This window comes from Muscardinus avellanarius, assembly GCF_963383645.1.
Source record: "Muscardinus avellanarius genome assembly, chromosome: 6".
NCBI lineage: Eukaryota > Metazoa > Chordata > Mammalia > Rodentia > Gliridae > Muscardinus > Muscardinus avellanarius.
This window is the reverse complement of record NC_137791.1, coordinates 104,435,576-104,462,934: the sequence shown is the minus strand read 5'-3', so window position 1 is coordinate 104,462,934 and position 27,359 is coordinate 104,435,576. Positions and strand designations below refer to the sequence as shown.

Sequence of the window (27,359 nt, the reverse complement as noted above, 5' to 3'; positions counted from 1 at the left end):
TGTGGACGTTCCATAACAGGAGAGATACCAGAAGGAGCAGGACAAGCTGAAGGAGGAGTGGGAAAAGGCCCAAAAGGAGGTGGAAGAGGAAGAGCGCAGGTACTATGAGGAGGTAGGACACTCCCTAGAGGGATCCGACCTTGTCCTCCACTTCCTCAGTCGGCCACATCCTTCATGTCTGTGGCATGAGTGGCTGCGTCTGTCTTCACTCACTGCAGAGCTCCACCAAACTCAGCAAGAGTCATGCGTGCAGCTCTCACGGATCCCAAACCCCAGAATGCGTGATGCTGAGGGTGTGTGGAGCCACAGGCGAAGAGACAACCATTATATCTGATTGCTGTCAGAGTCCGGTTCTTGATCTACCATAGAGAGATGACGAGAAAAGATCAACTCATTTATTTGTGACTGTGCTTGTTTGTAGACAGGATCTTAGGCAGTAACGAATTAATTTTATGAGGATAATTTTGGCATTGAAGCTAACTAAATATATCCTTACTACCGTACTCACTAGCACTAAAGACATTGGTAGAGAAGAACTTTTTGTTTCATTTTATTTATTTATTTATTTATTTATTTATTTATTTATTTATTTATTTATTTATTTATTTTGGTACTGGGGATGGAACCCAGGGGCTTTTCTAACTCTGGGCTATACTCCCAGACCTATTATATACTTTATTTGGAAACAGGGTCTCACTAAGTTGCTGAGGCTGGCTTCGAAACTGTGCCATCCTCCTGTCTCAGTCTCCCAAGTGTGGGAATTACAAGTGTGTGCCACCATGCTCCACTTGTTTCATTTTATTCATTTTTAATGAATAAGACCACATTAAAAATTTTGAAGGTGGCTACATTTTATATGTGTCATCTAAAATTTGTTCATGACTAATATTGTCAAGAACTTTATCTTCAACAATTATTATACATAATCAGATCCTTAGTAGCATTTCTTAACTAGGCTACTTCCATTACATAAGTAATTCATATCTAGATTCTTTTTAATTCGATGGTTATTTCTAAATTGTCACCCATGAAGAATATGAGATAGTTTGCATGCTTTTGGAAAGTAAGATATTTTTTTAATGTCCTGCTTGTTTACATATATTTTTATTTTTTTCTGAAGTTCCTTAGTGCATTTTTTTCTCTTGGCACAGACAATTTTCCCTCCTTTTATTGATCCCTGTCCTTCCCCTTAGGAGCGGAAGATAATTGAAGACACTGTGGTTCCATTTACTGTCTCCTCAAGTTCTGCAGACCAGCTGTCCACGTCCTCCTCTCTCACTGAAGGCAGCAGCACCGTGGTGAGATCATCAATTAAAAGCAATTTGTGACATAAATAAACTTAAGCAGAAGTATAAAGCCCCAAGGCCCTATTTCTCCACCAAAATCAATAGTTTACATCCAGGACAGGCTCTTCCCTTAGAATCGTGTCTTCTACTACCTTGCCCTTGTACCTCATTATACAGCCCCTCGCCATGGCCAAACCCTGGACTGTCTTCCTGAGGAACAGCAAATCATTACACCAGCCAGGCCCATCCACACAGGTTGGCAAGATGTGAGTTAGCAAAGCCATGTGCTGGGATGTTCTTCACCTGCCTGGTTCCTGGATCACTCATTCCTTCAACGCCATTTGCTCCTCTCACTGCGCCACCACACATTCCTGTGTACTGTCTGGGAACAGCAGAGAGGCCCACAGAATGTTCTCCACCAGCCTCCCTAAAAGTTCCTTCTAACCCTCAAAATTCCACAAGAAATTGTTATGTGCCGTGGAAGGATGGAGAGAGCCTAGAAAGACCCGACTACTTCCACCTCCCCAAGCGAGGTCATGGAGGTGCAGGACAGAAGCCATCCCTACGCTTGCACACTCCAGAGTCTTCATCAAATGAAATAACCCAAGGATACAAAAGATCCACTCGTCCTAAAATAAGCAGTCCTCTGACTTTGTTCTATTTTGAAAGGGAAGTTTTCTAACCAGTTCCCTTTCTTGATCATTTTTTAGCGAGATCCAGGCTCTACGCTTATTTTAAATGATTGGAAATCGTTGGACTCGGTTAATGTCAATGACTCTTCAAGTTGTAGTCAGTGTGATTGAAAACCCTTATGGGGGGATAGATGGTGGATGAACACAATCAGTGCAGGCTATACATGTGTGGTTGAAATATCACAGTGAGTTCCATTAATAAATTTTGAGGGAAAAAATAAAACTTGTGTGCTTCCAAAGGGGGGGGGGAAGTGCTTCAGATATAGCTAGGGATACATGTTGTCCAGTACGTTGAAAATTATATTTAATATTATCTTTGTTTTCCCCTTAGAATAAGATGGACTTAGAAAACTATCAAGATGAAGAAAAAGAGAGAAGACAGAAGAAATCACTCCAGGGAGATGACAATGACTTATTGCTTAAGACTAGGGCGAGTGATCCCCTGGAGGAGAGCCTTATCAGGTTAGCCGTGAATATTCCCAAAGCCGGGCCCTGCTCATTCACACCCAGGAAGGGTGTCCATTACTAATGCAAATCCTATCCGGCTTTGAATGGCATTCCAGTAACACGTTATATGTGGCTTGAATATACTGCAATAGCTCTGAAGTGAGTGTCCTTATGCTCTTGAATAGAAATCACCCTACTTTTAAGTTGACCTTTTTTAGATCAGGGGAAGCAGTATAGATTGAACTTTGCTGTCAATTCAAAGCTCCAGACCTAAATGTCAGTCCCCTGAAATGGCACCTGCATCCGGAGGGACAGAGATTGAGACGAGGCCCTGGGGTTCACGTACCATCGTTCCACTGTGGACCTGAACTTGACTTTTGTCATACCCCATGCTGTGAGCAGCCACGTTTACTCGGAGTGATAATGCAAAAGATGGCCAACTGACCAGTTGGTTATGAGCAGTCACCTCACCCATGGGCTACAGTGTGTTCCTGGGAGATCAGGAAGGAAACCAGAGACGCCTGTAGCGTTCAGAGTAGCTCAGCCTGGAGGGTACTGTGGTGTAGACGGGCTGGGCTGGATCATCAATGCCACCCACACCTAACCAACAAGGGACCCTCAGAGAGCCCAGCAGGCAGGCAGTGCTCTGCCACCAGCATGATTTTTGGGAGGCTGATGTCCCCCATAGGGTCTGATATACCAGGTGAGTATCGGCAGGTATAGATGGCATCTGCGCATGTCCACAGTATCCCAGAAGGACCCAAAGTTACAACAGGTGATCCATGTGTCGTTTCAAAGGCCGCTGGGAGTGGAGCAGTCAGAGCTCCACACTCAGAGTTAGTTCTGTGCTTGTCAGCCGGAGCTGGGGGCTGTGAGCTTCAGGAGCTGAGGGCCTGAGTCCAAAGACTGCATTGTTTTTGGATGAGCACATCTGCTTCCAGCTGACACTGTTCAATGAGGCTTTCTAGTTTTGTGAAATGAAAAGGACTAGCCAGGAAGACTGGAATGATGCTGCGAAGCATTTTATATGCATCTTTTATTCTCCAGACTGGATTCATTGTCACCAGAAATATGCCTTTTACATCCTTTGTCTCTCCTTCCCTTGCACACAGATGCTACTGAATCTCCACAGGCTGCAAAGTTTCCACATGGCCCGAATGATTTCTGTACATTGACACTTCTCTTGTGACAATCTGAGTGATCCCAGTCGCTCCCGCAGCCCTTGAAACAATTAGAATGAAGAGCTTTGTAGACGGGAAGACTGTCAGAATTGATCATTTCTTGAGCGTGTTAAGTTGATGGATACTAAAAAAATGTGTCGTCTTGGATACTATTTAAAATCTCATTTAAAATGAAAAGTCTGAATAAACTGTCTCATTTCTTTCTTCATACTGTAATTGGTCCTTCCATACCCTGAAGGATAAAGCCAGCAAATTCAATCCAGCTGCTTTCTCCTCTAGTCTGAGATGTGTTTCTTTATTTTAACAGCCTAACTCAAGAACCCTTAGTTTCCTCTGAAAACCCCACAGTGAAAGGAATCGGTCACCTGGACACTGAGGCTACGGGCCCACAGCTAGCTCAGGGTAAGAATGGAGACCAACCCCAACACAGAAATTATTATAAAACTCCCCACATTTTCCAGACAGATTTGACCTCTGCTGGCTGCAGGCTCCTCTCTGAGGCTCCTGGACTTCTACCTTATTCTACATATATAACAAGTAAATTCCTACCACTGTGTCCCTAGGTTCCGTATGAAATAATTGGAGACCCAGTCAAACCTGAGAAGTTTTGGGCATTGGGTTGGGGAGGGAATAAAAGCAACTTTACAGAAAACCTTTGGCCTTCATGAGCAGGGCATTTTGAGATATCCTCATATTTCCCAAATCCACCAGTAGATATAATCTCCCTATAAAATGCTTATAAAGGAGGAGAAGCCACAAAGCTGGGTTGATACTGAGTGCCAGGAGGTGGAGAAGGTCCCAGTGGCTCCTTCTCATGCACTCTCCTTCTTGCCTGTGCACCCTACACTCCAGCATCACCACCAAACAAAGCTCAGGTGCATTCCTCACCAAAATGACCCAATTCTACATGCCATGGGTCTTTGAGGTCTTTCCAGCACAATTGAAACTCCCAGTGTCAGATCCATACATGCCTGAGGCCTTCTTCATGCAGGCCCCTCTTTGATCTTGACTTTCATGTGTGTGTAGATTGGTAGCTTGTTTGTTTCAGACTAAGGAAACATTGAAAGAGCACTTGCTACTGGCATAAATGTGGCTGAAAATAAACATTTTTAGTAGTGGAATGAATGAAGTTGGCCTTGTTGTTTGGGGCATATTGTCTATTTCTGTATCTACATGGGTTGATGACCATTCATTCACACAGACTTGTGTGTGTTCCCCTATAACCTGAATGCCTGCAGGTACCTAATGGATTTAGATTTTTTGTGTGTGTATGTGGTGCTGGGGATTGACTCCGGGGGCATTCTTCCTTTGAGCTACATCCCTAACCCTGTTTCATTTTTTATTTTGAAACAGGTTCTCACTAAGTTAGGAGGAGCCTTGCTAAATTGCTGAGGCTGGCCTCAAACCCACAATTCTCCTGTCTCAGCCTTCTAAGTACTAGGATTACAAGTGTAGGCACCTGTAGCCCTGTGAATTTAAATCATTTCACATTTGGTGTGATACATGGTTCATTGAAAGCAAAGGATGTTTACTATGTTTTAGAAATTCTGTTCCAAGTTATAATTGCATCCACCCACATTTGTTTTCTTTAATCCATAAGATTCAGTATTTTAAGTATTATCACATGCCTGGTTTCAGATCTCCTTTGCTAACAGAACCAATTCACAGTGCCATAAAACTCTGGCCTCCCCAACTGCTATGTGCCCACAGCCCACAGCCCACAAGAAAAGCCGGGCATGGTGGTGAACGCTTATAATCCCAGCATTCAGAACACAGAGAGCGGAGGATCGCGGTTCACAAACAGCCTCAGCTACTTAGCAAGGTCCTTTGCAACTCAGTGAGACCCTGTTTCAAAAATAAAAAAGACTAAAAAATAGGGCTGAGGGTGTAGCTCAGAGGTACAGTGCCCCTGGGTTTCATCCCAGGTACCACAAAAAAAAAAAAAAAAAAAAAAAAGAAAGAAAGAAAAAGAAATTTCTGGGAAACTGCAGCAGACATTCACACATTAAAGCATGTTAAACTTACTAGACACTGAGGTGAATTACTGAGCACAAAGTTTATGTTGTTTTCTTGGCCTTAGATCCATCCCAGAATCAACAGGTATCAAACCAACCTACACCTGTGTCAGAAGATGTGAAGCCCAAAACCCTCCCATTGGATAAAACCATCAACCATCAGATGGAGTCTCCAAGTGAAAGGCGAAAGTGAGTAACCAACTTAGATGGGCGTGGGGTTCCTCTTCTGTTTAACACATCAGCCTAGAATGGGGGAAACTGAGTAAGTGTCAGATGGCAAGATGTCAGCGGCATTTGGGGCCTTTGTCTCAATTTACTGTCATTGAAAGGTAACTAATATTTATGGAAGTTTGGGACTATCTCCTTGGCAAATAAATATTCTAAATTCATCAGTATATAAGAGGCAAAGTTATAGTTTTAACCCACAAGCCTCAATATTGGAAATAATTTTTGAGCCTATTGTATCAATAATTTATTTCAAGTTAAATTGTCTCAGAGCAGCTGGGTGTGGTGGCGCGCGCTTGTAATCCCAGCGCTTGGGAGGCTGAGAGAGGAGGATTGCACAGGTTCAAAGCTAGCCTCAGCTACTTGGTGAGGCTCTCAGCAACTTAGTGAGACCCTGTTTCCAAATAAAGTATAAAAAAGGTCTGGGAGTATAGCCTGGAAGTAGAAAAAACCCTGGGTTCCACCCGCAGTACCACCAAAAAAAAAAAAAAAAAAAATTGTCTCAGACCCTATGAACTAGCGTTTTCAAGAAAAAAGTTATTATTTTCTCATTATGATGTTCTGTCATTAAGGTAGCTGCCCCAGGCTACGTTTTAATTTTATAAAAACTATATTTCAGGGCTGGGGTTGTAGCTCAGAGGTAAAATGTTTGCCTAGCATGTGCGAGGCCCTGGGTTTAATCCCTAGCACCAAAAAATCCTGTATTTTTCACACTAATAATAATTGTTATAATGTCTTAAGCATTTCCGTATAATTGGCACTGTGTTAAAGAGTTTGCAAATATTTCTCTCTGAGGTTGTTGTTCCCATTCTATAGATGAAGAAATTGAAGCACAGGGAAGTTAAAAAACGCATCCAGTGTATTTGACAGGTTACATGGTAGAGGTATTAAAAATGAACCCACAGTTTTATAACAAGATCTTGTTTAAGCCAGAGGTTTCTTGTCATCACAATTTTAAAACTATAGCATTTATTGTGCTTTGGTAGCCAGTCATTAGACCTCGAGCCAGACCACTGGATTCTAATGTTAGCTCTCCCACTTGCCTGAGTAGGGCCTGGAGCAAGTTACTTAAGTTTTCTCTGCTTATGTTTCCTCATGTATAAAACAAGAATGATAAGAGTACCTGCTTCATAGAGCTTCATGCCTGGCCAAAATATATATATATATATGATATATGTCATATACACTATAGGTGATGATGATGATAACTTGTGATATAAGAAAATTATTCATTTTGGGCCTTACTTTTCTTTTTTTCCTTCTTTCTTTCTTTCTTTCTTTCTTTCCTTCCTTCCTTCCTTCCTTTCTTTCTTTCTTTCTTTCTTTCTTTCTTTCTTTCTTTCTTTCTTTCTTTCTTTCTTTTTTTGGTGGTACTGGGGTTCCTGGAAGCCCTTCTACCTCCAGGCTACACTCCCAAACCTATTTTATATTTTTGAAACAGGGTCTCTTACGCCAGCACCGCTGGCTTCAAACCTGCGCGATCCTCCTGTCTCCGCCTCCCAAGCGCGGGGATTACAAGCGTGCCCACCGCGCCCGGCCTTGGGCCTTATTTTTCTTGTTAGGTTTCTGCTTTTCTCATCACAGCATTTGTGCCCTTTCCCCCTCTCTCTTATGTCTACCCAGGCTCTTTTCTCTGTGCTTATGACACTGGGCTCCACAGAAGCTAAATCACTCTGATGTCGTCACCATTGTTGTTACTGCAGTGATGTTCGACCTTTCTTTTTTAAGCAAGGCTGCTCATGCTTTAGGTTTTTGCATGAAAAATGTGGCATTTTAGAGAAGAAAGTTCTGCCTGTGAAGGGGGTTTAGAGTGCCCAGGAGCTCAGAGAAATATGCTGAAATGACTGAGGAGACAGATGGGTTTGCTCTGTTCACTTCTGCACAGTATTTTTCTTTCCCCTGTTCTTTTCTGAGTCTGATCTCTTTCTTTACAAATAAAATTATATTTTTAAAAGCCAGAGCCCAGAACTACCAGCCAAATCACCGGCAGGCTCCTATATAACCCACAACATCCGTGGGCCTGTGCTGCCAGCTCTGGGCTGGGGACCATTCTCAGGTGCCGCTGCACACCAGAGGGTGGTTGTGTAATATTTTGTACATCGCCCTTCGTCCCATGTCTCCAAGGTAGAAACCACTTCACTGAAAAATACCTCCTTGCAGGCCTGTCCACCCGTCTGGGCTCTCATCTGGGCTCTCTTTAAGGTTCCCCCTGGGCTCCTACTCTTCCTCACTCTCCTCCAAGTCCATAACTGTATATGTTATTCGGCGGGCAGAAACAGTTGATGAACAGCTTGAAAAACAACTCAAAAATTTTGTTTTTGTTTTTGTGGTCCTGGGGATTGAGTCCAGGGGCGCTCAACCTCGGAGCTACACCCCCAGCCCTTTCTTATTTTTTGAAACAGGGTCTAAGGTACTGCACACTACTGACCTCAAACCTACAATCCTCCTGTCTCGGCTTCCTAAATCCTGGGATTACCGGCACGTGCCACTGCACCCAGCACACTCGGCAATTTTAACTGAAGATGGACTTGGCTGAAAATAAAGACTAGAAAAATATTCAGTCTTTTCTGTTCAGCAACGCCAGCATGCCAGCCTCAATTTGATTTTTATGGAGCCAAATGTGTATATAATCCATGCTAAACACAATTACTAAGCCAGGTGTGGTGGCGCACGCTTGTAATCCCAGCATTCGGGAGGCTGAGACCAGAGGATCGCAGTTCGCAGACAGCCTCAGCTACTTAGTGAGGCCCTCTGCAACTCAGTAAGACCTAGTTTCAAAATAAAGAATAAAAAATAGGGCAGGGGTATAGCTCGGAGGTCGAATGCCCCTGGGTTCCATCCCCAGACCCATAAAAAATTTTAAAAAATGAAAAAAATACAATTACTATTTGTTTTATTTAAAAAAAAAAACAACAACTAACCACCAGAAGACTCTGTGGTCTCTGATTTGGTGGTCAAGGACGATTTTCTGTTGTTTTTAACTAAAATGACTTTTCATAATTTTACCTTTTCAAGGAGGGTTTTCTGCTGTTTTTACCTAAAATGCCTTTTCGTAATTTTCGGATTTTTTATGGTGTTACAGGAAAATCCCTCAAGAGAACTTCCGGGTTGGGTCCTTGTCTCCCTGTTCTCCCACCCCTCCTGGCCAGTCACCAAAGGGGCACAAGAGGTCAGAAGCCTTTCTGTGTACACACACACACACACACACACACACACACACACACACACACAGGAGGAAGGAAGACAGCCCCTTGGTCTGCACACTCATCCGCCTACAATAGAAAGAGCCGAGTGTGGGGCACTGGCTGCTGGCCGTGGGGCTTTAATTATATCGTGTGGAACCTGCAATCTAATAATCAAACCCAGCAGACAGTGGCCTGGCTCCTCTGCCGGCAGGCGCCTTTCCCTCCTCCACCGCTTGCCCCTTCCAGACAGGATCCGCCTGCCGAGGACTCTGACAGAACCGGGCAGAGGCAGGGAATGGAAACTTCATCCTTCGCTCTTACCCCGGTCTAGCCCTGTAATGATCCCTTCTGGATGTTAATTGGGCTGCGTGGCATTCCTAAAAGCTGCCCGTTTCATTCACTGGAGAGACAAACTAATCAGGACCCAGAGGTTCCTTGATGCACAAATTTCATTTGACTACTAGATAGGAAGGAGACCCTAATAAATGGGGTTTGACTAGGACAAGTCTTCCTCTTTTCTGTGGCCTTCTTCTATGTTTCCTCTGTCCACCTGCACTGTGCTAGCTTTAAAATGATATTGCATGCTTAAAAATTTCTGGGGGCTGGGATATAGCACAGTGGTAGAGCACTTGCCTGGCATGAGCAGGACCTCGGGCAATCCCCAGCGCTTGAAAGAAAAAAAAAAAAAATCTCTTGTGTAATTCTATAGGCTTTTCAAACAATAGGCATCACCACAGTGTGAGCTTAGCTGTAGGCAGGCTGCCTCCAGAGGACAGTCACGGCCCTCCAGGTGGCTTGTCGATAATGTCCTCTCAACTGGGGTTGGTCGCTGAGTCTGGCTCCAGTCCACTGATGGGCACAGTAATACTGGGGGATGGAGAGAAGGAAGATACCATCTTCAGGAGGTTCACATCTTAGGGAGAAGCCAGAGCCCAATTATAGATTCACAGCATTTGTCAATAGAAGACATAGTAGAAACAATCTGATCCAACTCTCTTGGTCTATAGGTGGAAGGGAAACCCAAAGAGACTTCTTTCCAGCAGGCCACAGAACGTGGCACAAAGCGGAGATTAGATGGTATCTCGGGCCCTCTGCCTGGTACCTATTCTGCTGTATTGCAATTGACTATTTTTAAACAATGATTTTAATAAGTAAGAAATACCCTGGTGAGCCAAAATATTCCTCAGCATTTTCACAGATATAATCTAAAGACATGGCCGCAGAACTTAGAGGAAGGAAGATTTATTAGCCCACACTTTTCCCCAGAGATACTGAGGTTCAGTTCATGTGAGACCAGGGACTGTGCATCTCAGGCCATGGCGGTGGCAGGAGCAGGAAGAGAGAGAGCACATGGGTTGTGCTTCTCATATCATGGAGGTCAGGAGCAAGAGGGAGGTTAGGGGGAGGGAAACCATATATAATCCCAAGGCCGCACCCCCAGGGAAAACCTTCTCCAGCTACACCCTAGAGGCCCAGGCCACCGCCCAGATAAATTCATTACGGAGGATTTATCCACTGCTAGGATTACAATCCTCGCAGTCCTATTATGTCACCTCCAAACACCAATTTATGAGCTCTTTAAGGGGCCATTCAGTATCTAATTGTAACAGCCAATAAGTCATTTATGGAAAATTTTAAAGCAACACTGAAACCTGGGGAAAGCTAAATTTATCTTTTAGGACTTGGGAAAATATATGAATCATTCCAAGGTATTTGAAGAGGCTACTATGTAAAGATCTTGAAACAAATAACTTACACACACACACACACACACACACACACACACACACACCCCTCATGACCACAACGGAGGACTATTACATTCTGTCTAACTGTTGTATGCAATTTATATTTAATATCTGACTTCCCATTTTTGCCAGTTCTGTGCTCATTTCATTCATGACAGAAGCATTGTAAAATCCCATGTTTCCATTCACGCTTGAGGTTGCATGTTTGTGTCTTTGCCCACCAGTCTAAACAGGACTTTTTAATCTTCACGCTATTTTTGAATCTAGGTCTATAAGTGGGAAGAAGCTGTGCTCCTCCTGCGGGCTTCCTCTGGGTAAAGGAGCTGCGATGATCATCGAGACCCTCAACCTCTATTTTCACATCCAGTGTTTTAGGGTGCGTACTCTCTGCTCTTTTCCCCAGGGGCCATTTCATGCTAGGCTTGAAATGCATCCTGGGAACCCCGAAGGCCTTTCCTGTGATTTCCCCACCAAGCAGTAGTACAAATGTAGGGGTGGGCTCCATCCTTCCAGATAAAGCCTTCCTATCCAGAATCCCGCCTGGGCCTGGTGTGGTGGCGCAGGCTTATAATCCCAGCGCTTGGGAGGCTGAGACAGGAGGATGGCACAGGTTCAGAGCCAGCCTCAACTACTTAGGCTCTCAGCAACTTAGTGAGACTGTTTCCAAATAAAGTATTAAAAAAAATAGGTCTGAGAGTATAGCCTGGAGGTAGAAAAGCCCCTGGCTTCCACCCCCAGTAACACCAAAAAAAAAAAAAAAAAAAAGAAGTCAGGTTAAAAGAAACAAACCAGACTGGTACAATTTTTCTTTACCAAAGGCTTCTGTGGCTAAAGTGGGTATCTTAGCAGGAAGCTGAGAAAGAACCACTGGGAGATGATGATGCTTCCAAATCTTTTAGGGCCACGTGCATTTATTTGAGATGTAACATTTTGCTGCTGCTTAAATTCTTAAAAGTTCATATTAAAGAGTCTTAGTCTTTGACCAATGGAGGCTTTTCTGCCAAGTAAGCGGTGACAGCTAGTTACAAAATTGTAGTTCTCAGAGCAAGTCTGTCTGTAATCTCAGGTTAAATGTTACTCAACTGAGAAGCATCCCAGCTCCTGGACTCGTCAGTTGCCTTTGTTAACAGGCCCTTATAGAACCTTCCATGGCTCTTACCACTCGCTTTTGTATTCCTGCAGCAGCATCTCTCCCCTAATAAACAGCAAGCTCCATAAGATCATTAAAAAATTTTAGGTGAATGAATTCATGAATAAACTGAAAATAAAGAAGCCTAGATTCAAGTACCAGACCTGCTACCAAAAGTAGGTGAGCTGGCCAGTCATGCCTAATGTATTATAAGATGTATAAGCTGGACTCTCAGCACATCCCGTCTTATTCTACTCATGGACATCTATCAAATTCATATATAATTTGTATATATCAGCCATGGAGCATTGCAATCTCAGTGGATATTATGGGAGTGGTTGTGTGTTATTCACATAAACAGTAACTAAGCATAATAAAGAAACAGTTTCTTCTGCATCTTCTAATGTCTGGCCTTCTTTCCTACAGTGTGGGATTTGTAAAGGACAGCTGGGAGATGCAGTGAGCGGGACGGACGTGAGGATCCGCAATGGTCTTCTCAACTGTAATGACTGTTACATGCGATCCAGAAGTAAGTACCGGGACCCCGCCTCAAGATGGGCGTGAAATCACATGCCTTTCATAGGGTCCAATTTAGCAACCTGTTTTACCTCATTGGTTGACACTCTTTCCCTGAGAGAAAGGATTCTTAAGAGTGAGGTAGAAGACACAGGTAAAACTGTACACAAAGTTGGAGACATTGCCTTAGCCCTCCACAGGATTTCAGTGGAGCTGGAGGGAAAAGAGATGGTCTGAAACACCATCCCCTTTGGCCAGACTTGTGATTAGAAGACCTGCATCATTCGGGGATGGAAAAATGCACAGTGGCTCTCCACCATTTATTAATTCAAGCACCAACTCTTCAGTGTCACCATGCCCTACATTCAGGACTTTCATTACATAGTGTGCTGCTCCCAACAAAATTGAGTTTCTTGAGAGACAAAATGATGGGATCCACTTGTGTGAATCCTCTCCATTCCATCACAAATACTTGCTGCCTAGGACCTCCCTGGAGCCCTGAGGCCCTCCGCATGGGCTCATGTGGAAGGTTCCTGTTTCCCTTGGCGACGCCAGGGGGTGCTGTTGCCTAGCTGCTGTTGCCTAGCTGCTGTTCAGAAGCTCTTGCCTCTGAACCCTACCTGAGTCTAAGCAGAGGACTCTGGTGGGCAGCAGGAGGCCTTTTAAGGCAAATTCATCAGGCAGAAACACTTTTCAAAAACTGAGAGTGAAAAGGTAGTTTGAAATTCAGAAATGCTTTAAATACGTTATTTCTCAGAGTAAGTAGCCTTTTTCTATGGTTCACTACATCTGCAAGACTGAAGATGTTTAAAAGAATGAAAGAAGCCAGGTATGGAGTGCAATCTGGTAATCCCAGTACTTAGAAGGCCAAGACAAGAGAATCAAAGGCTTGTTTCAAAATCAAAAAATAAAGCTGAGGATGTGACTTAGAGGTGCAACGCCCCTGGGTTCAATCCCCAGTACCAAAAATAAATATTTTTAAATAATCGTTTAGATTAAGTTTTTATAGTTGTAAATTTAGTAAATGCAGAGATATGTGTGCCTACTGATAAAATTGTGGGAAATAAAAATTAAACCCACATGATTTTGATCTATAGTAAAAATTTGACTCAAAGTCAAATTTCTAGCTTAGAGCTACTGCCATCAATCGGGACTGTTTATGCCATGTATGATATATATATATATATATATATATATATTTTTTTTTTTTACACAATGTATTGTGTATATATTAAAACATGTAAATAGTGCACCACATGTATTATAAATATATAGAGAAATACCATATATATCATAAACATATGCACATACATATACACACACATAATATATCATAATTACATACATAATTACATACATACATAGTCTTTAACCAGAACATGTATTTGTTTGGAGGTTTGGAGGTGATTTTGTTTTTCCTCTCATTCACAATGAAGTGTACGTTCTCAGCCTCAGCAAACTGGCTGAACGTGAATGACAAAACCAGTAGCGGGAGCTGTTAGGTTGCACGAGGTTCAGGAGGGTTTGAAAAGTGCTGCGGGTCTGAATTTCTTTCATAACTTAAAGTGCTTGGAGGAGGCAGACAGAGAGCATGCCTGGACCCACCTTTGGGTGACAGTGACCTGTTTTCATCCAAATTCTTTTTTTTTTTTTTTTTTGAGAAGCTGAGTAATTTATTGTTGTTCTTTTGGAGATTAGCTTTTGGGATCTAAGCCAAGAATTTTTCTCTTACATATACAAAGAACATTAACTGTTTCTAATTCCAAATTTAAAGAGGAGAACCAAGGAGTTTCTGTTACAAGATGAAAAATAAGGAAATGATCTGGAGGTAGACCGTGGATACAGATGTTTTCCTTGTTTACTTACTGTTTTAAATGTGATCTTTTACTAGGATTTTTTTCTTAGAATGCTAATATTAAAGAAGAAAGCAAAAAGGCCTGTCTGTCTAGATACTTCTAAAGACATTCAAAAGGATAAATGAAAGTTATAAATTATAAGAGATTTAAAATTTGAATTTTTCAGGAACATACCAAACTAAAAGTGGAAATCCCCACAGTTAGCCTTTGTGTGTACATGCTTGCACACATGGGGACACACCTATGCATGGTGCATATCCTCAAACAGATGCTGGGTTTTACTGCACAGAGGTTATACCCATGCAGTGGTGGGGTTCTGTCCTTAGTTTTCATTGCTGTTCTTTTAACTTGGTATATCTTGGCGATTCTTCTACTTCCCATGTTTAGTCTCCTCATTCCTTTTAATGGCTCTTTAATGACTGTCCACAGTCCCATGTGTGGACTCACCATAATTTAAAACCATTTCTCAAGGAAAAGACACTTTGCTTTCTCTCTCATTTTTAATACCTTTTAACTGCTCCACTGAACATACCCTGGTGAACATTTGAAAGCATCTCCAAAATATAGCTTCTGAGCAGTAGCAACGCTGAGTTAAAAGGCTTGTGCTCTTTAAATATTCAGATATCTTGCCTAAGAATTGTTTGGAAAGTGCACTCTCCCTGTAAGATGAATGACTGAGCCGTCTTCCTTCATGCCGACACAGCTCTAGATATGATCAGACGTTAAAATTTCCACTCTGAGCTGGAGGTCTAGCTCAGTGACAGAGCAGTTGCCTAGTATGCATGAAGCTTTGGGTTCCATCCCCAATATGGCAAAAAAATAACTAAAATAAAATTCCGCTCTATAGGTGAGAAGAAACCGTGTGCCTCTCCCTCCTTTGGAGTCTCCCTTCTTTCCTGAGGATTGAACCCAGGAGTGTTCTGCTACTGAGCTACACCTCAGCCCCTTTTTAAATTTTTTTTATCTTTTTTAACATCTTTTTAAATTTTATTTTACTTTTTTATGTGGAACACATTGAAAATGGCATACATTCAGACTATGCTTGGTACCCTCCCCCGCTTCCCCTTTGCCTTCTCCCAACAATGAGTGTCCAGGTTAACCATGCTATATTTATATTTTTACACACATTCGGATGTAGCTCCTCCATCAACCTCAGCCTTCTTCCTCTCCTACCCTTCCATTTCAGCTTTGCTGAGGTTTCCCCTCCATTATCTGGAGTCCCTCTGGTATCCCTAATACTCCTTAGTTTGGGCATATTAGAGAAAACATATGTCCCTTCTCTTTCTGTGCTTGGCTGATCTCACTTAACATAATGTTCTCCAGGTCTTTCCATCTTCTTGCAAATGACATGATTTTGTTCTTTATAGCTGAGTAGAATTCCATTGTGTTTATTTCCCATGATTTTGCAATCCATTCATCTGTTGGTGGAGACCTAGGTTGGTTCCATAGTTTGGCTATTATGAATTGTGCTGCTATGAACATGGGTATGCATATGTCACTGTAGTTCTGATTTCAACCTCTTTGGAACAGGGCCTCATTAGGTCACCACTCACTGGCTTAAAACCTCAAACCTGTGATCCTTTTATCTCAGCCTCTCAGATTCCAGGTGTGCGCCACTATGCTTAGCTCGATCTGTATTTTTTTATTTTTAGTGGTACTGGGGTTCCTGGAAGCCCTTCAACCTCTGGGCTACACTCCCAGACCTATTTTTACATTTTTATTTGGAAACAGGGTCTCCTAAGGCAGCGCGCGCGGCTGGCTTCAAACCTGTGCGATTCTCCTGTCTCTGCCTCCCAAGCGCGGGGATTACAAGCGTTGTGCCATCACGCCTGGCACGATCTGTATTTTTTAACTTGAGTGTGAGCATCTTTTCATTTGTTTATTCACACACACACACACACACACACACACACACACACACACACACACACTTCAGGACTGGGAATTGAACCCAGGTCCTTGTACATGCGAGGCAAGTGCTCTACCACTGAGCTGCACCCCAGCCTTTTGTTTGTTTCTTTCTGAGACAGGTTCTCACTAAGTTCTTTCTTGTGTTGACAGCAATTTTTTTTTCTTTCTTTTTTTTTTTTTTTTTGTGGTACTGGGGTTCCTGGAAGCCCTTCTACCTCCGGGCTACACTCCCAGACCTATTTTATTTTTTGGAAACAGGGTCTCCTAAGCCAGCGTGGCTGGCTTCCAACCTGCGGGATCCTCCTGTCTCCGCCTCCCAAGTGCGGGGATTACAAGCGTGCCCACCACGCCTGGCTGACACCAAATTTGTTTTAGTTCATTAAGGAAATCTTCCCTATGTTATATTTGCTGCATGCTGCAATTATTATAGTTTTTCAACTTAGCAGTTTATTTTCAGACAGAAGATTTTCATTTAGGTAATTAAATATGTATATATAGGTATATTTTATATATATAAACATATATATTGGTTTCTGGGTTCTATATAGTAAGTAGAAAAAATGCTCTCTATTCTGAAGTATAAATAAACTTACCTGGGATTTTTGGTTTTCTTTTTCACATGTAAATATGTGATCATTAAGAATGTATTTTGGGATTAAAAAAATGGGTAGATACTGAACCCCATATTTTTTCCAATTACCCAGTTATGTGAATTCTATTTAATGAATAATTCGTTTTATTCTCACTGACTTGAAATGTTAACTTTCTCATAAACTAAGTCCCATATATATTTGAATATGTTGCTGAATATTTTATTATGCTTTATTAGCCTATTTATTCTCCATTACTGAATAGTTTTAATTATTATATCTTCATAATATCTTTTAATATTGGGCAATAATGGCCACATTCCCTCCAATTATTTTTTCCAAGTTTTTCCTAACTCTCCCGTGTTAATTTTTCCAGGTGAATATTAGTATCATTTTAGGCTCATTGTAATTGTCAACACATGATGGAGAGAATGACATGGCACATAGGAGAATATTGCCCACTTTTTCTTGGTGTCATAAGAAATAAATACACCGTGGGGATGACTAGGTGGAGGGGCTAATAATTTGGCTAGAGAAATATAAATATACCTGAATTGGTTGCATAAATCCCAGATGCAATAAAAGAGTCAGAAGGGGAAGAAATAGCTTAGACTCATTTTTCTTCCTTCCTTCTTTCCTTTCTTGTTTTCCTTTGATGTGAGTAGAGAAGAGGGGAGATGGATAGATGCGAAAGGTGCTTTACATCACAGGCATCTTAAGTGAAACAAAATAATTTCATTTGGTGGAATAATAAAACCTGAATATATAATCTTATTTTCTCCAAGTAACTAGTCACATTTAAATGAAATTTTTCTCTTGGAGGGAAAAGTAGCATAACAGCATATTAAAATGCAATTCCTAAAAGCAGTGTAAACAGTTTTTAAGTTGGTATGTAAATGGGAATGGAAGTGCAGAACAAATCGCCTGTCACGAGTCCAGCCATCACACGTGTAGCCCACCATGGGCGCGGGGCGCTGGGTGGCTGGGTGGCGCTCTGTTCCGTCATTTACCCTCCTGAAATGCATTTAGTGCAAACTCCCCGGGGTCCTTTTCGATGCTATGATGCCCTGTCACCACTCTAGTGCCTAAAAGGAAGGAGAGACCTGGTGAAGGTTCCAGCAAGAATATGAACTCCATCCTTTCTGGATAAGGACCAGTATAAAATTCAAGATGTCTAATTAACTCGGGGAGGGGGGTGACTAGGGAATTGAAGCTAGGAGCATGCTAAGTTACACCCCCATCCCTATTTTATTTTTTATTTTGGAAGAGGGTCTCACTAAGTTTCTGGGAGCCTTGCTGCATTGCTGAGACTGGCCTCAAACCTGTGGTCCTCCCGTCTCAGCATCCCAAGTATTAAGTATGCACCACCATGCCTGGCTCAAATTAAGATTTTTTTTATTTTAGTTTTTGTTTTTGTATGTGTATGTCTCAAAGATTACAAGATCTGGATTTAGTACAAGTATGTGTGATTTGGGGGCCATACTTGTACTAAATTTTTTTTTAAAGTGTGTTATCTAAAAATCAAATTTCACTGGGTGTTCTATATTGTGTTTGCTAAATCTCACAATCCTGTTTCTAGGTCATAAGTCAAACTCCTCCAGTTTCAAGGGCTGTGCTCTTAGAGGAATCTGGCTGGGGTAGCATTTGATGTGGGGGGGTGGGGGGCGGGCATTTGAGTTAAACTTCAGCACATGTATGTGACCTGGTACCTTGCTAAGTGGTTTCACATGCGGTGCAAACTCCAGGGGGTGCCAGCCCCGCAGACTGCTTTAAGTAAAAGGGCGGCGGGATGAGGTGGGGAGAGACTCCAGCAAGGTTAATTGCTAATCAGGGAAATTTTACAACATGGGAAGCAATAAATGTTGATCTAGGTCGCTGTGTTTCTTTCCTCAACAGGTGCCGGCCAACCTACAACATTGTGAGCGGTTTTCAAGCTCCCCGATTACTCACCGTTTCTCTATTGAGGGTGTCCCCAGCCAATTGCTTAACAAAATCCCAAATTCAGGGGCTTCTTGGCATTCATCTAACTTCTGAAAGGCTCTTCTAAAGAGTGGTATCTGTTCTTATGTAGCACACAGTTTGTGTTTTTCCTGTGTTGTTTCTTTTTTTTTTTGAGGGGTGGGGTTTCTTTTTTTTTGCATTTTTTGCAGTATAAAAGAATATTCAATTGTAATAATCCTGGATAGTTTTTTTTAAAGGTTTTAGCACAGCCAAACAGGCTTACGACTTAAAATGTGTTACCCTCATCTTTGGAAAGTAGCTAAAGGATGCAATAAACCCGTTATGTTTTAGTATTTCTAGAAATTAAACACTTTATGTTTACAGAATTGAGCTGCAGAAAGTGCAAGACATGCCAACGTGAGACATGTGGTCTTCTAAGACAGGAGCATAAATTTAATGCATTTCAGAAAAACTAAATATCATGGCCAGCTCTGTCTCTGACCTATAACTTGTTTTTAATGCAAAGACACTAGTCTGATAGTATATACTGTAATCCTGAAAACATTTGTGTTACTTACCTTTTGAGGTAGAAATTATACCAATAAATTATTGCACTGTTAGCATTAGATTGTGTGTACTTTGGAAGTTATGTCATTAATATAGGCTGATCCGTCAAATAAAGAGAATCCTTGTAATATCAACTAGAGTTATACTCTAGGACATTGCCCAAGGGTAGGAAGCAACCAGATGGAAATATTTCAATCATCCTTTCCCAAACTTATCACCAAAATCTGTGAGGAAGTTTAATCCTCAAAAGAGGGGTGGGGTCATTGTTAGCAGCAAGGCCTGGGATGCTTGCTTCTGGGCAGGCACTTCATCAAGTCTTCAGTAAGAGGAGACGAGGCGTAGAAAATGTCAGGCCTCAAGAGGAGCCCATTGACAGGTGTGAAGACTGCTCACCTCGCTCCCACGTTCTCCTCGGGGGTCCGATGCACAGGTCCGATGCACACCATAGCAGAATCCAAGTGACCTACGAGGCCATGAGCCACTGGTATGTGAAGAGCAAGAACCGGCTCCGACTGCGCCCTGCCCACTCCTGCTTCACCTTCTGCACTCTCAGCAACTCTGGGCCTTGCTCGTGGAGTCTAGAATGCAACTTTCGCGAGAGCTGGTTTATTTTCCACCTGGTGGGACAAGAGAGGAATCGAGTGACTGAAACCCATCACCACTGAGATCTCCAGGCTGTTTCCCGAAGACTGGAGAAAGGAAAACTATTTATTCTGCCTTAAAATAATGGCAAATCAGTGAAGATGACATTTTGTGAATGTAGAGTACGGATACACTCCTAATAGGTTAATGTAGTCATAAGGAGAGCACGTGGATTTTTTTGTTGTTGTTGTGTAAGCAATCATTTCTTTCTATGTCATATTGCATATGGCTAGCAGTTATTTATTTCCATGATAGACAGTTCTTTGCATGTGGGTTCCATAGAGGTGCAGAAATTTCCTCAGCCACTGGAGGTGTTTTGGCCACTTTGTCATTTGGACGAGCTGTTACTGGATTGAAATTTACACATCATTTCATTTTTTAAAAAAAAAAATTGTGCCTTAGAAATACAGAGGTGTTGTACATAGCCAGTGGTGAGTTATGGCTGCAATGCATTGAGGAGAGAGGAAGTCACTTCCAAGTTCCCATGACTTCTCATGGAGGAGTTTGCTGTTTTGCAGAGGGGAAAAAAGAAAAAGAATTCGAAAAGAAAATAAGGATAAATTTAAAAGAAAACAAAGTTTTGAAAATGTACATATTAAGTCTAATATTTTGATTAACCACCTGCATGTTTTATTAAATATTTTGATAATGTGGATGTTTACACTTTGCATGACATTAGCAGAGTATTTTATCACAAACGATGCACAGAACGTGTACAATATGGCCATTCATAGCCGATTTTTATAGAATACTTTTTACATGTGGAACTCCATCCATTATGTAAGGATTATGAGAATATTGCACATTCTCTTCTGGTTTCACAGACCCATTTATACATATTTCTTAGTGAGACTCATTGTACATGGATTGAAGCTAGAATTGAGTCAAGAAAAATAAAGCCCCATTCTCCAGCTCCGAAATGTGCTTTCCCATAATGAACACAAGTCACCAGCACAGGACGGTCTCCAACATTTTCTAAATTCTAATTGCCAACCGTTTCTATTTCTATTTGATTTCTATTTCATTTGGAGTCGGTTACATGACAGCGTAGGCACACTCGATCTTGTTTTTTCCCAGTGCAGCATAATGAGGATGATCTATTTCTTTTTAAATAATCTTTGAGATCCCAGAAGGAAAAAAAAAAAAAAAAAGCTCTGCTCTGTGGAGCTCTAATGTAAATGTGTTTGCTTAAAAAACAGATGAGGCAAGGGAGTGATTTATTGTTCCTGAGGAAGTATAAGAAGTATATCTGATTTTTTTTTTTTTGCTCATAACTCCAAAAGCTAGTTTTTCCTCTTTTTTAAGAAAAAATGGGTAACTCATTTTTTTCGCTAGCAAACTTTTCATGACATGTCCTTATTCTTTCTATGTAGTATTACTAATGCAATACATATTCTAGTTATCCACACAAAATGTAAGGTTTAACGAACTGAAATGATCCACCTCATGTGTGAGTCAGTCCAAAAGATGTCACTGCTCTGGGTGGGCCAACATTCTATACCAGTTACACTAACATTCATTTACAATATTTATTCTAAAATGCCTCTGAGAAATAGTAAAAAAAATAATAATAATAAAAATATAAAACGTTGTCTAAAATGCAACAGCTTTTATAGCACATGTACATTTATAAATAAAATACTCAAATCAATTTGAATGCCTTTTGTTATTTTTGCAGGGTTTGGGAGGGGGGCAGTTTTCCTACCTGAGAAACAGATAATCAGGCTCCTCCTGCGACTCTTGGTTCAGGGTCACACAGGCAGATGATAGTAACGGTGTCTGTGTGAGGTCTGCTCTTTTTATATTGGGGATTGAACCCAGGGGTATTCTACTACCTCTTAGCTACACTCCAAGCCCTTTTTATTTTTAATTTTGAAACAGGATCTCACTGAGGCTGGTCCTGAACCTGTGATCCTCCTGGATCAGCCTCCTAAATACTGGGATTACAGATGTGCGCCTCTGCGCCTGGTTAAGGTCAGCTACTTAAAGCAAATCAAACTTACCAGCTGGTTATAGGGCCCCCTAAGGAAAGGATTTTAAACTCCTTGAGACAAGACACAAAATAATCATGACAGACTATGCAGAAGCCAGTGGAAGTTGTCAGAAGCCAAAAATGGATGGTCAGCTTTCGGCACTGGAAGAAAACAAGGCAGGTCCTCTGAAAAATGGGTGACTCGTTTCTTTTCACTAGCAAACTTTTCATGACGTTTCTTCGTTCTTTCTATGTAGTATTTCTAATGCAATACATACTCTAGTTATCCATACACAGTGTAAGATCTAATGAACTGAAGCACCACTTGTCCCCAAACTGCCCCTATGTTCTGCACCAGCCGTATGCAAGCAGTCTGCTTCCCTACCGTCCTTTTCTCAGTCATCCAGGGACGGGGAACCAGGGAACAAGCTATAAACAGGGGCGTCCTGCTGGTGCTGTTAAATGCCAAATCCCACATGCCCTTGGCCTTCTGTGTGTCAGAGGCTGTAATAGCAAGCAAAGCCCTTGAGATTTTCATTGCTAGCACAGGCTGTATTCTGCTGTTTTTTGCAAAGTTCACTGGGCTAGTTAGTCTAGTTGTTGCTGATGTTTCCATGGGGGAAAAAATTGGATGCTTTTCCTTTAGTAAGAGTTTTTGTAGTTGCCAGAGTAATATAATACATCCACTGCTATTTAAATGAAAGCTTGTTTCCGCTAGAATTTATTTCAAAACAAAACAAAATTTTAAAAAGACTGTTACTCTGAGGTCTATAACGAATAGCATAGCCAGGCCAGGTGTGATGGCAATACAAGTCTGAATTCTCAGTACATGGGAGGCTGAAACAGGATTGCAGGGTTGAGGCCAGCCTCAGGAACTATCCTATTTTTTTTGCTTTTTTTTTTTTATTTTTTATAAAGGGCTGTAGGTGTAGCTCAGAAGTAGAATGCCCCAGAGTTTAATCCCTAATATCAAAAAATAAAAAAATATATCTCGACTGGGTGCCTATAATCCCACTACTTGAGAGGTAGAGAAAGGAGTTTGCAAGGTTCAAGGCCAGCACATGGTGACTTAACAAGACTGTTTCAAAATAAAAATTAAAAGAGCTAGGGGTGTAGCTCAGAGGTAGAATGCTCCTGGGTTCAATCCCCAGTGTGTGTGTGTGTGTGTGTGTGTGTGTGTGTGTGTGTGTCTGTCTGTCTGTCTGTCTGTCTCTCACACACACACACACACACACACACACACACACACACACACACACACAGAAGGAGGAGGAAGTAGAGGAGGAGGAGGAGGAGGAGGAGGAGGAGGAAATAATTACATAGCCAAGTGTCCATAATCCCAGTACTTAGGATGCTAAGACAAGAAGATTGCAGATTTGAGGCCAGCCATGGTTACTTAATGAAAGCCTATTTAAAAATTAAGGATAAAAAGGACTAGGAGTGTTTCTCAGAGGTTGAATACCCCTGAGTTCAATCCCCCAGGACCACAAAAATAAAAAAGAATATTGTTATGAAAAGAAAAATATTTTATCCCAGATACTTTTTTTTTTTTTTTTTTTTTTGGTGGTACTGGGGGTGGAACCCAGAGACTTTCTACCTCCGAGCCACACCCCCAGCCCTATTTTGTATTTTTTATCTTAGAACAGGGTCTCACTGAGTTGCAAGGGGCCTCACTAAGTAGTAGCTGAGGCTGTCCTTGACCATGATCCTCTTGTCTCAGCCTCCCAAATGCTGGAATTACAAGCCTGTGCCACCACGCCCGGCTCTCCATTTTTAAACATTGACAATTCAAAACATTTTCCAACACAGCGCCCTCCAAAATTGTGAGGCTCGAAAGATATATATCTACAAGTCAGATTTTTGTCTTCAGAGTGTCAGTTTGCAACTGGTAGCTGAGGCTTCACTGGCTTTTTTATCAGCTGCTGCTACTCTGCTATGCTGTGAGCTATTTCATTTGACAAATATATCAACAGATGTCCATGCAAAATATTTGCACTTCAGAGATTATTGGGTCACAGGAGAAAGGAGCTAACTGACTCAATTAGTGGGTGGTACTGCTACAGTTTCATGACACTTTGGGGTGATCCCATTTTGTGCAATGCCATCAAAGATTGCTGTTTCATGAACACCAATGCTACTCTTTAGTTTCATTCTGGCTTCCATTTCATTTAAAAGGATAGACATGTGCAAAAGACAGACTAAATTTTTTCCTAAATTTATCTAACATTCTTTTATCAAATGCACTCATGCATTGTTTCATTTATGAAACAGTCTCTCCGATGTCTAACAAGATGGATGTATGCCTCCTCATTTTATAGGTGAGGGAGCAAGCTATAAGAGGCAGAAGTGACTCATCCTTGATAAGTGTAAGATTTTACATAACTGTATTCTACCCACCGGCTCCAGTCAGTCATTTGTCTCCGTTCAATTCGATTGTTCTCAGCTTCCAAGTGTCTGGGACCTTCTGCCAGTGAGATGAGGTAGTTGGCCCTCGAGCACAGCTGGACCTTAGTAGCATTTTCTCTGCACACAAATACCAGAACACTCTCTTCACAGTAAACGTACGCTTACAAATAAGTGCTCAAGAAGACTTAGTATTCGATTTTTTTCCTATTGAGTTTTGCTTTTCTCATCCTGGAATGAGAATAACTCTTCCTCACAGCATGGCCGTGGGCACTGTGGTCTTGGCTAGGGACTGAAGTCCCCCTTTATGCCAATGGCAGCCCTGGCCAAACTGGCCTTTCCCCGGACACACACTACCTCCGAGCCCTCCCTCCTCACATCTGGTCTCTGAGATTGGGAACAGCTAGTCCTGCCTGACAGATAACAACGTTGTGCAGCCCGTTTTTTGTTTTGCAACTGAACCTCAGCTTTCTCAAACTCACAGCCAAGGCTTGAACAAAAGAAAGACCTCTTTCTAACCCCCCGAGTGGGCGTAGACTCTGGATCCCGCGATTCAGATCCACAGTGTTGCTTCATGACAAACAGATCATTGGTACATGAGTTGGGGTATTTTACTTTTTCAGCAGGAATAATGACATTGTCTGTGAAAGACAGTGTTCTTTATTGTTCACCAGGGAGATGGAGAATGACTCCAAAAGACCCTTGTTGGTTCAGAAAACACCGTGGCTGAGAGTGATTGACATACAGACACAGGAAGCCCCTACCAATTGCTGAACCAAGCTCTCTACGCTCACACCTCTTTGGTACAGATTAATTACTACCCCCAGCTCTGATCCCAAAGCAGCCATCGGTTTCCCAAGTCCATGAAGAGGTGTGATGATTACTACATTTCCTGTTTTCTAATACTTTGAAAATCAAGATGCTTCATCTTAATATAGCAACACTCTGGGAAACAAGTGGAATATTTGACTAGACAATGGGGAACGCCTTTTCTGAAATGATCCAAGGAAGATGACCCAGAGGAATTTGCCTTACTGAACAATAAAATTTACTCTAAAGATAAAAGATGAAATACATATCTGAGACAAGAAATGATAAACTAATTGTATTAACTTGGCAAACAATATGGTCTAGGAATGGACCCAAAAGAATATAAAAAATTTAGAGTATAATAATAATCATATACAAATCAGTGATTAAGGGAGGAACAGTTTATTAATGTCACCTTTTTACAATGATATCAATTCCACATGGATTAGAGTGTTCAATGGCAAGTATAAAAAAGAGCAAAGTAGGAAAAGAATGAAAGGTTTAAATATATTTAAATACATACTTAGTACAGAGAATATTGAATAAAATCTTTAATGAAAAACAAAAAATATTTTCAATAAATATAGTGAAGGATTAATATCTATAAGATTTAAAGGCATATATAACATACTGAACATCGTTGTGGGGAGCTGGGCATGGTGGTGCACGCTTGTAATCCCAGCGCTTGGGAGGCTGAGACAGGAGGATCACACAGGTTCGAAGCCAGCCTCAGCTACTTAGTGAGGCTCTCAGCAACTTAGTGAGACCTTGTTTCCAAATGAAGTATAAAAAAGGTCTGGGAGTATAGCAAGGAGGTAGAAAGCCCCTGGATTCCACCCCCAGTACCACAAAAAAATAAAGTCCTTGTGGGGCACAATGGTGCATGTCTATAATCCCAGTACTTGAGATTCTGACACAGGAGGATCATAGGTTCAAGGCCAGTGTGCAGTAACTTAGGCTCTATTTCAAAATAAAATAAAATTGGACTGGGCAAAATGCCTCTGAGTTCAATCTTCGGTACTAGGCGCGCGCATACATGCACACACACACACACACACACACACACACACACATACATACACACTCATACAAAAAATGACATATAAATTGGGCACAATAATACACAACCGGTACTTGGGAAGCTGAGGCAGGAATATCACAAATTTAAAGCCAGTCTTAAAATAAAAATTAAAAAGGGCTGGGGATGTAGCTCAATGGTAGAGCACTCTGGGTTTAATTCCCTGTGACACACACACACACACACACACACACACACACACACACACACCTAAAGAAAAGAACAAAATATAAATGGCCTTCAACCTTACAGGTGATCAAGAAAAATGTGAGTTAAATCAAAAGTTAAAACATGATCACCCCCCAAAAAATAGAAAATCATTTAACTCTATTAAGAATTAAGCGCTCATGTATGATAAAAATAAATTTGAACAACAAAAAACTACAAACCAAGAGAAGATATTTGTTATACATATAATCAACAAACATTTTGTGCCCCAAATACACAATTCCCAAATTATCAGTAAGAAAAATACAAACAGGTTGGTAGCCGGGCGTGGTGGCACACGCTTGTAATCCCAGCATTCGGGAGGCTGAGACCGGAGGATCGCGGTTTGCAGACAGCCTCAGCTACTTAGTGAGGCCCTCTGCAACTCAGTGAGACCCGGTTTCAAAATAAAAAATAAAAAACAGGGCAGGGGGTGTAGCTCGGAGGTCAAATGCCCCTGGGCTCCAGACCTGCAAAACAAAAAACAAAACAAAACAAAACAAACAAACAAAAAAAAACGCCCAATAGAAGAAGAAAAAGGGCATGAATAGGCATTTCACCAAAAAAATGAAGAAGAAGAAGAAGAAGAAGAAGAAGAAGAAGAAGAAGAAGAAGAAGAAGGAGGAGGAGGAGGAGGAGGAGGAGGAGGAGGAGGAGGACGAGGACGAGGAGGAGGAGGAGGAGGAGAAGGAGAGGAGGAGGAGGAAGCCGGGCATGGTGGTGCACGCTTGTAATCCCAGCATTTGGGAGGCTGAGACCAGAGGATTTTGGTTCGCGGACAGCCTCAGCTACTTAGTGAGGCCCTCTGCAACTCAGTGGGACCCTGTCTCAAAATAAAGAATAAAAAATAGGGCAGGGGGTGTAGCTCAGAGGTCAAATGCCCCTGGGTTCCATCCCCAGACCCGCAAAAAAGAAGAAGAAGAAGAAGAAGGAGGAAGAGGAGGAGGAGGAGGGGGAG

General features: G+C 41.8%; 1 protein-coding gene across 1 annotated transcript in view; it reads left to right on the top strand.

Annotated features, from left to right (window-relative positions):
* The window catches only part of LIMCH1 (LIM and calponin homology domains 1), a gene marked incomplete at both ends in the record, with an annotated part of 360,621 nt that extends 341,918 nt beyond the window's left edge, over positions 1 to 18,703 (top strand). The window contains 9 exons of the mRNA XM_080697252.1: positions 20 to 112; positions 1,194 to 1,298; positions 2,310 to 2,440; positions 3,914 to 4,008; positions 5,687 to 5,810; positions 8,929 to 9,006; positions 11,047 to 11,155; positions 12,335 to 12,437; positions 18,678 to 18,703. Of these exons, the coding sequence (XP_080553378.1) occupies positions 20 to 112; positions 1,194 to 1,298; positions 2,310 to 2,440; positions 3,914 to 4,008; positions 5,687 to 5,810; positions 8,929 to 9,006; positions 11,047 to 11,155; positions 12,335 to 12,437; positions 18,678 to 18,703 (864 nt within the window). The remainder of the gene's footprint in view (positions 1 to 19; positions 113 to 1,193; positions 1,299 to 2,309; positions 2,441 to 3,913; positions 4,009 to 5,686; positions 5,811 to 8,928; positions 9,007 to 11,046; positions 11,156 to 12,334; positions 12,438 to 18,677) is intronic.
* Positions 18,704 to 27,359: the final 8,656 nt, after the last annotated feature.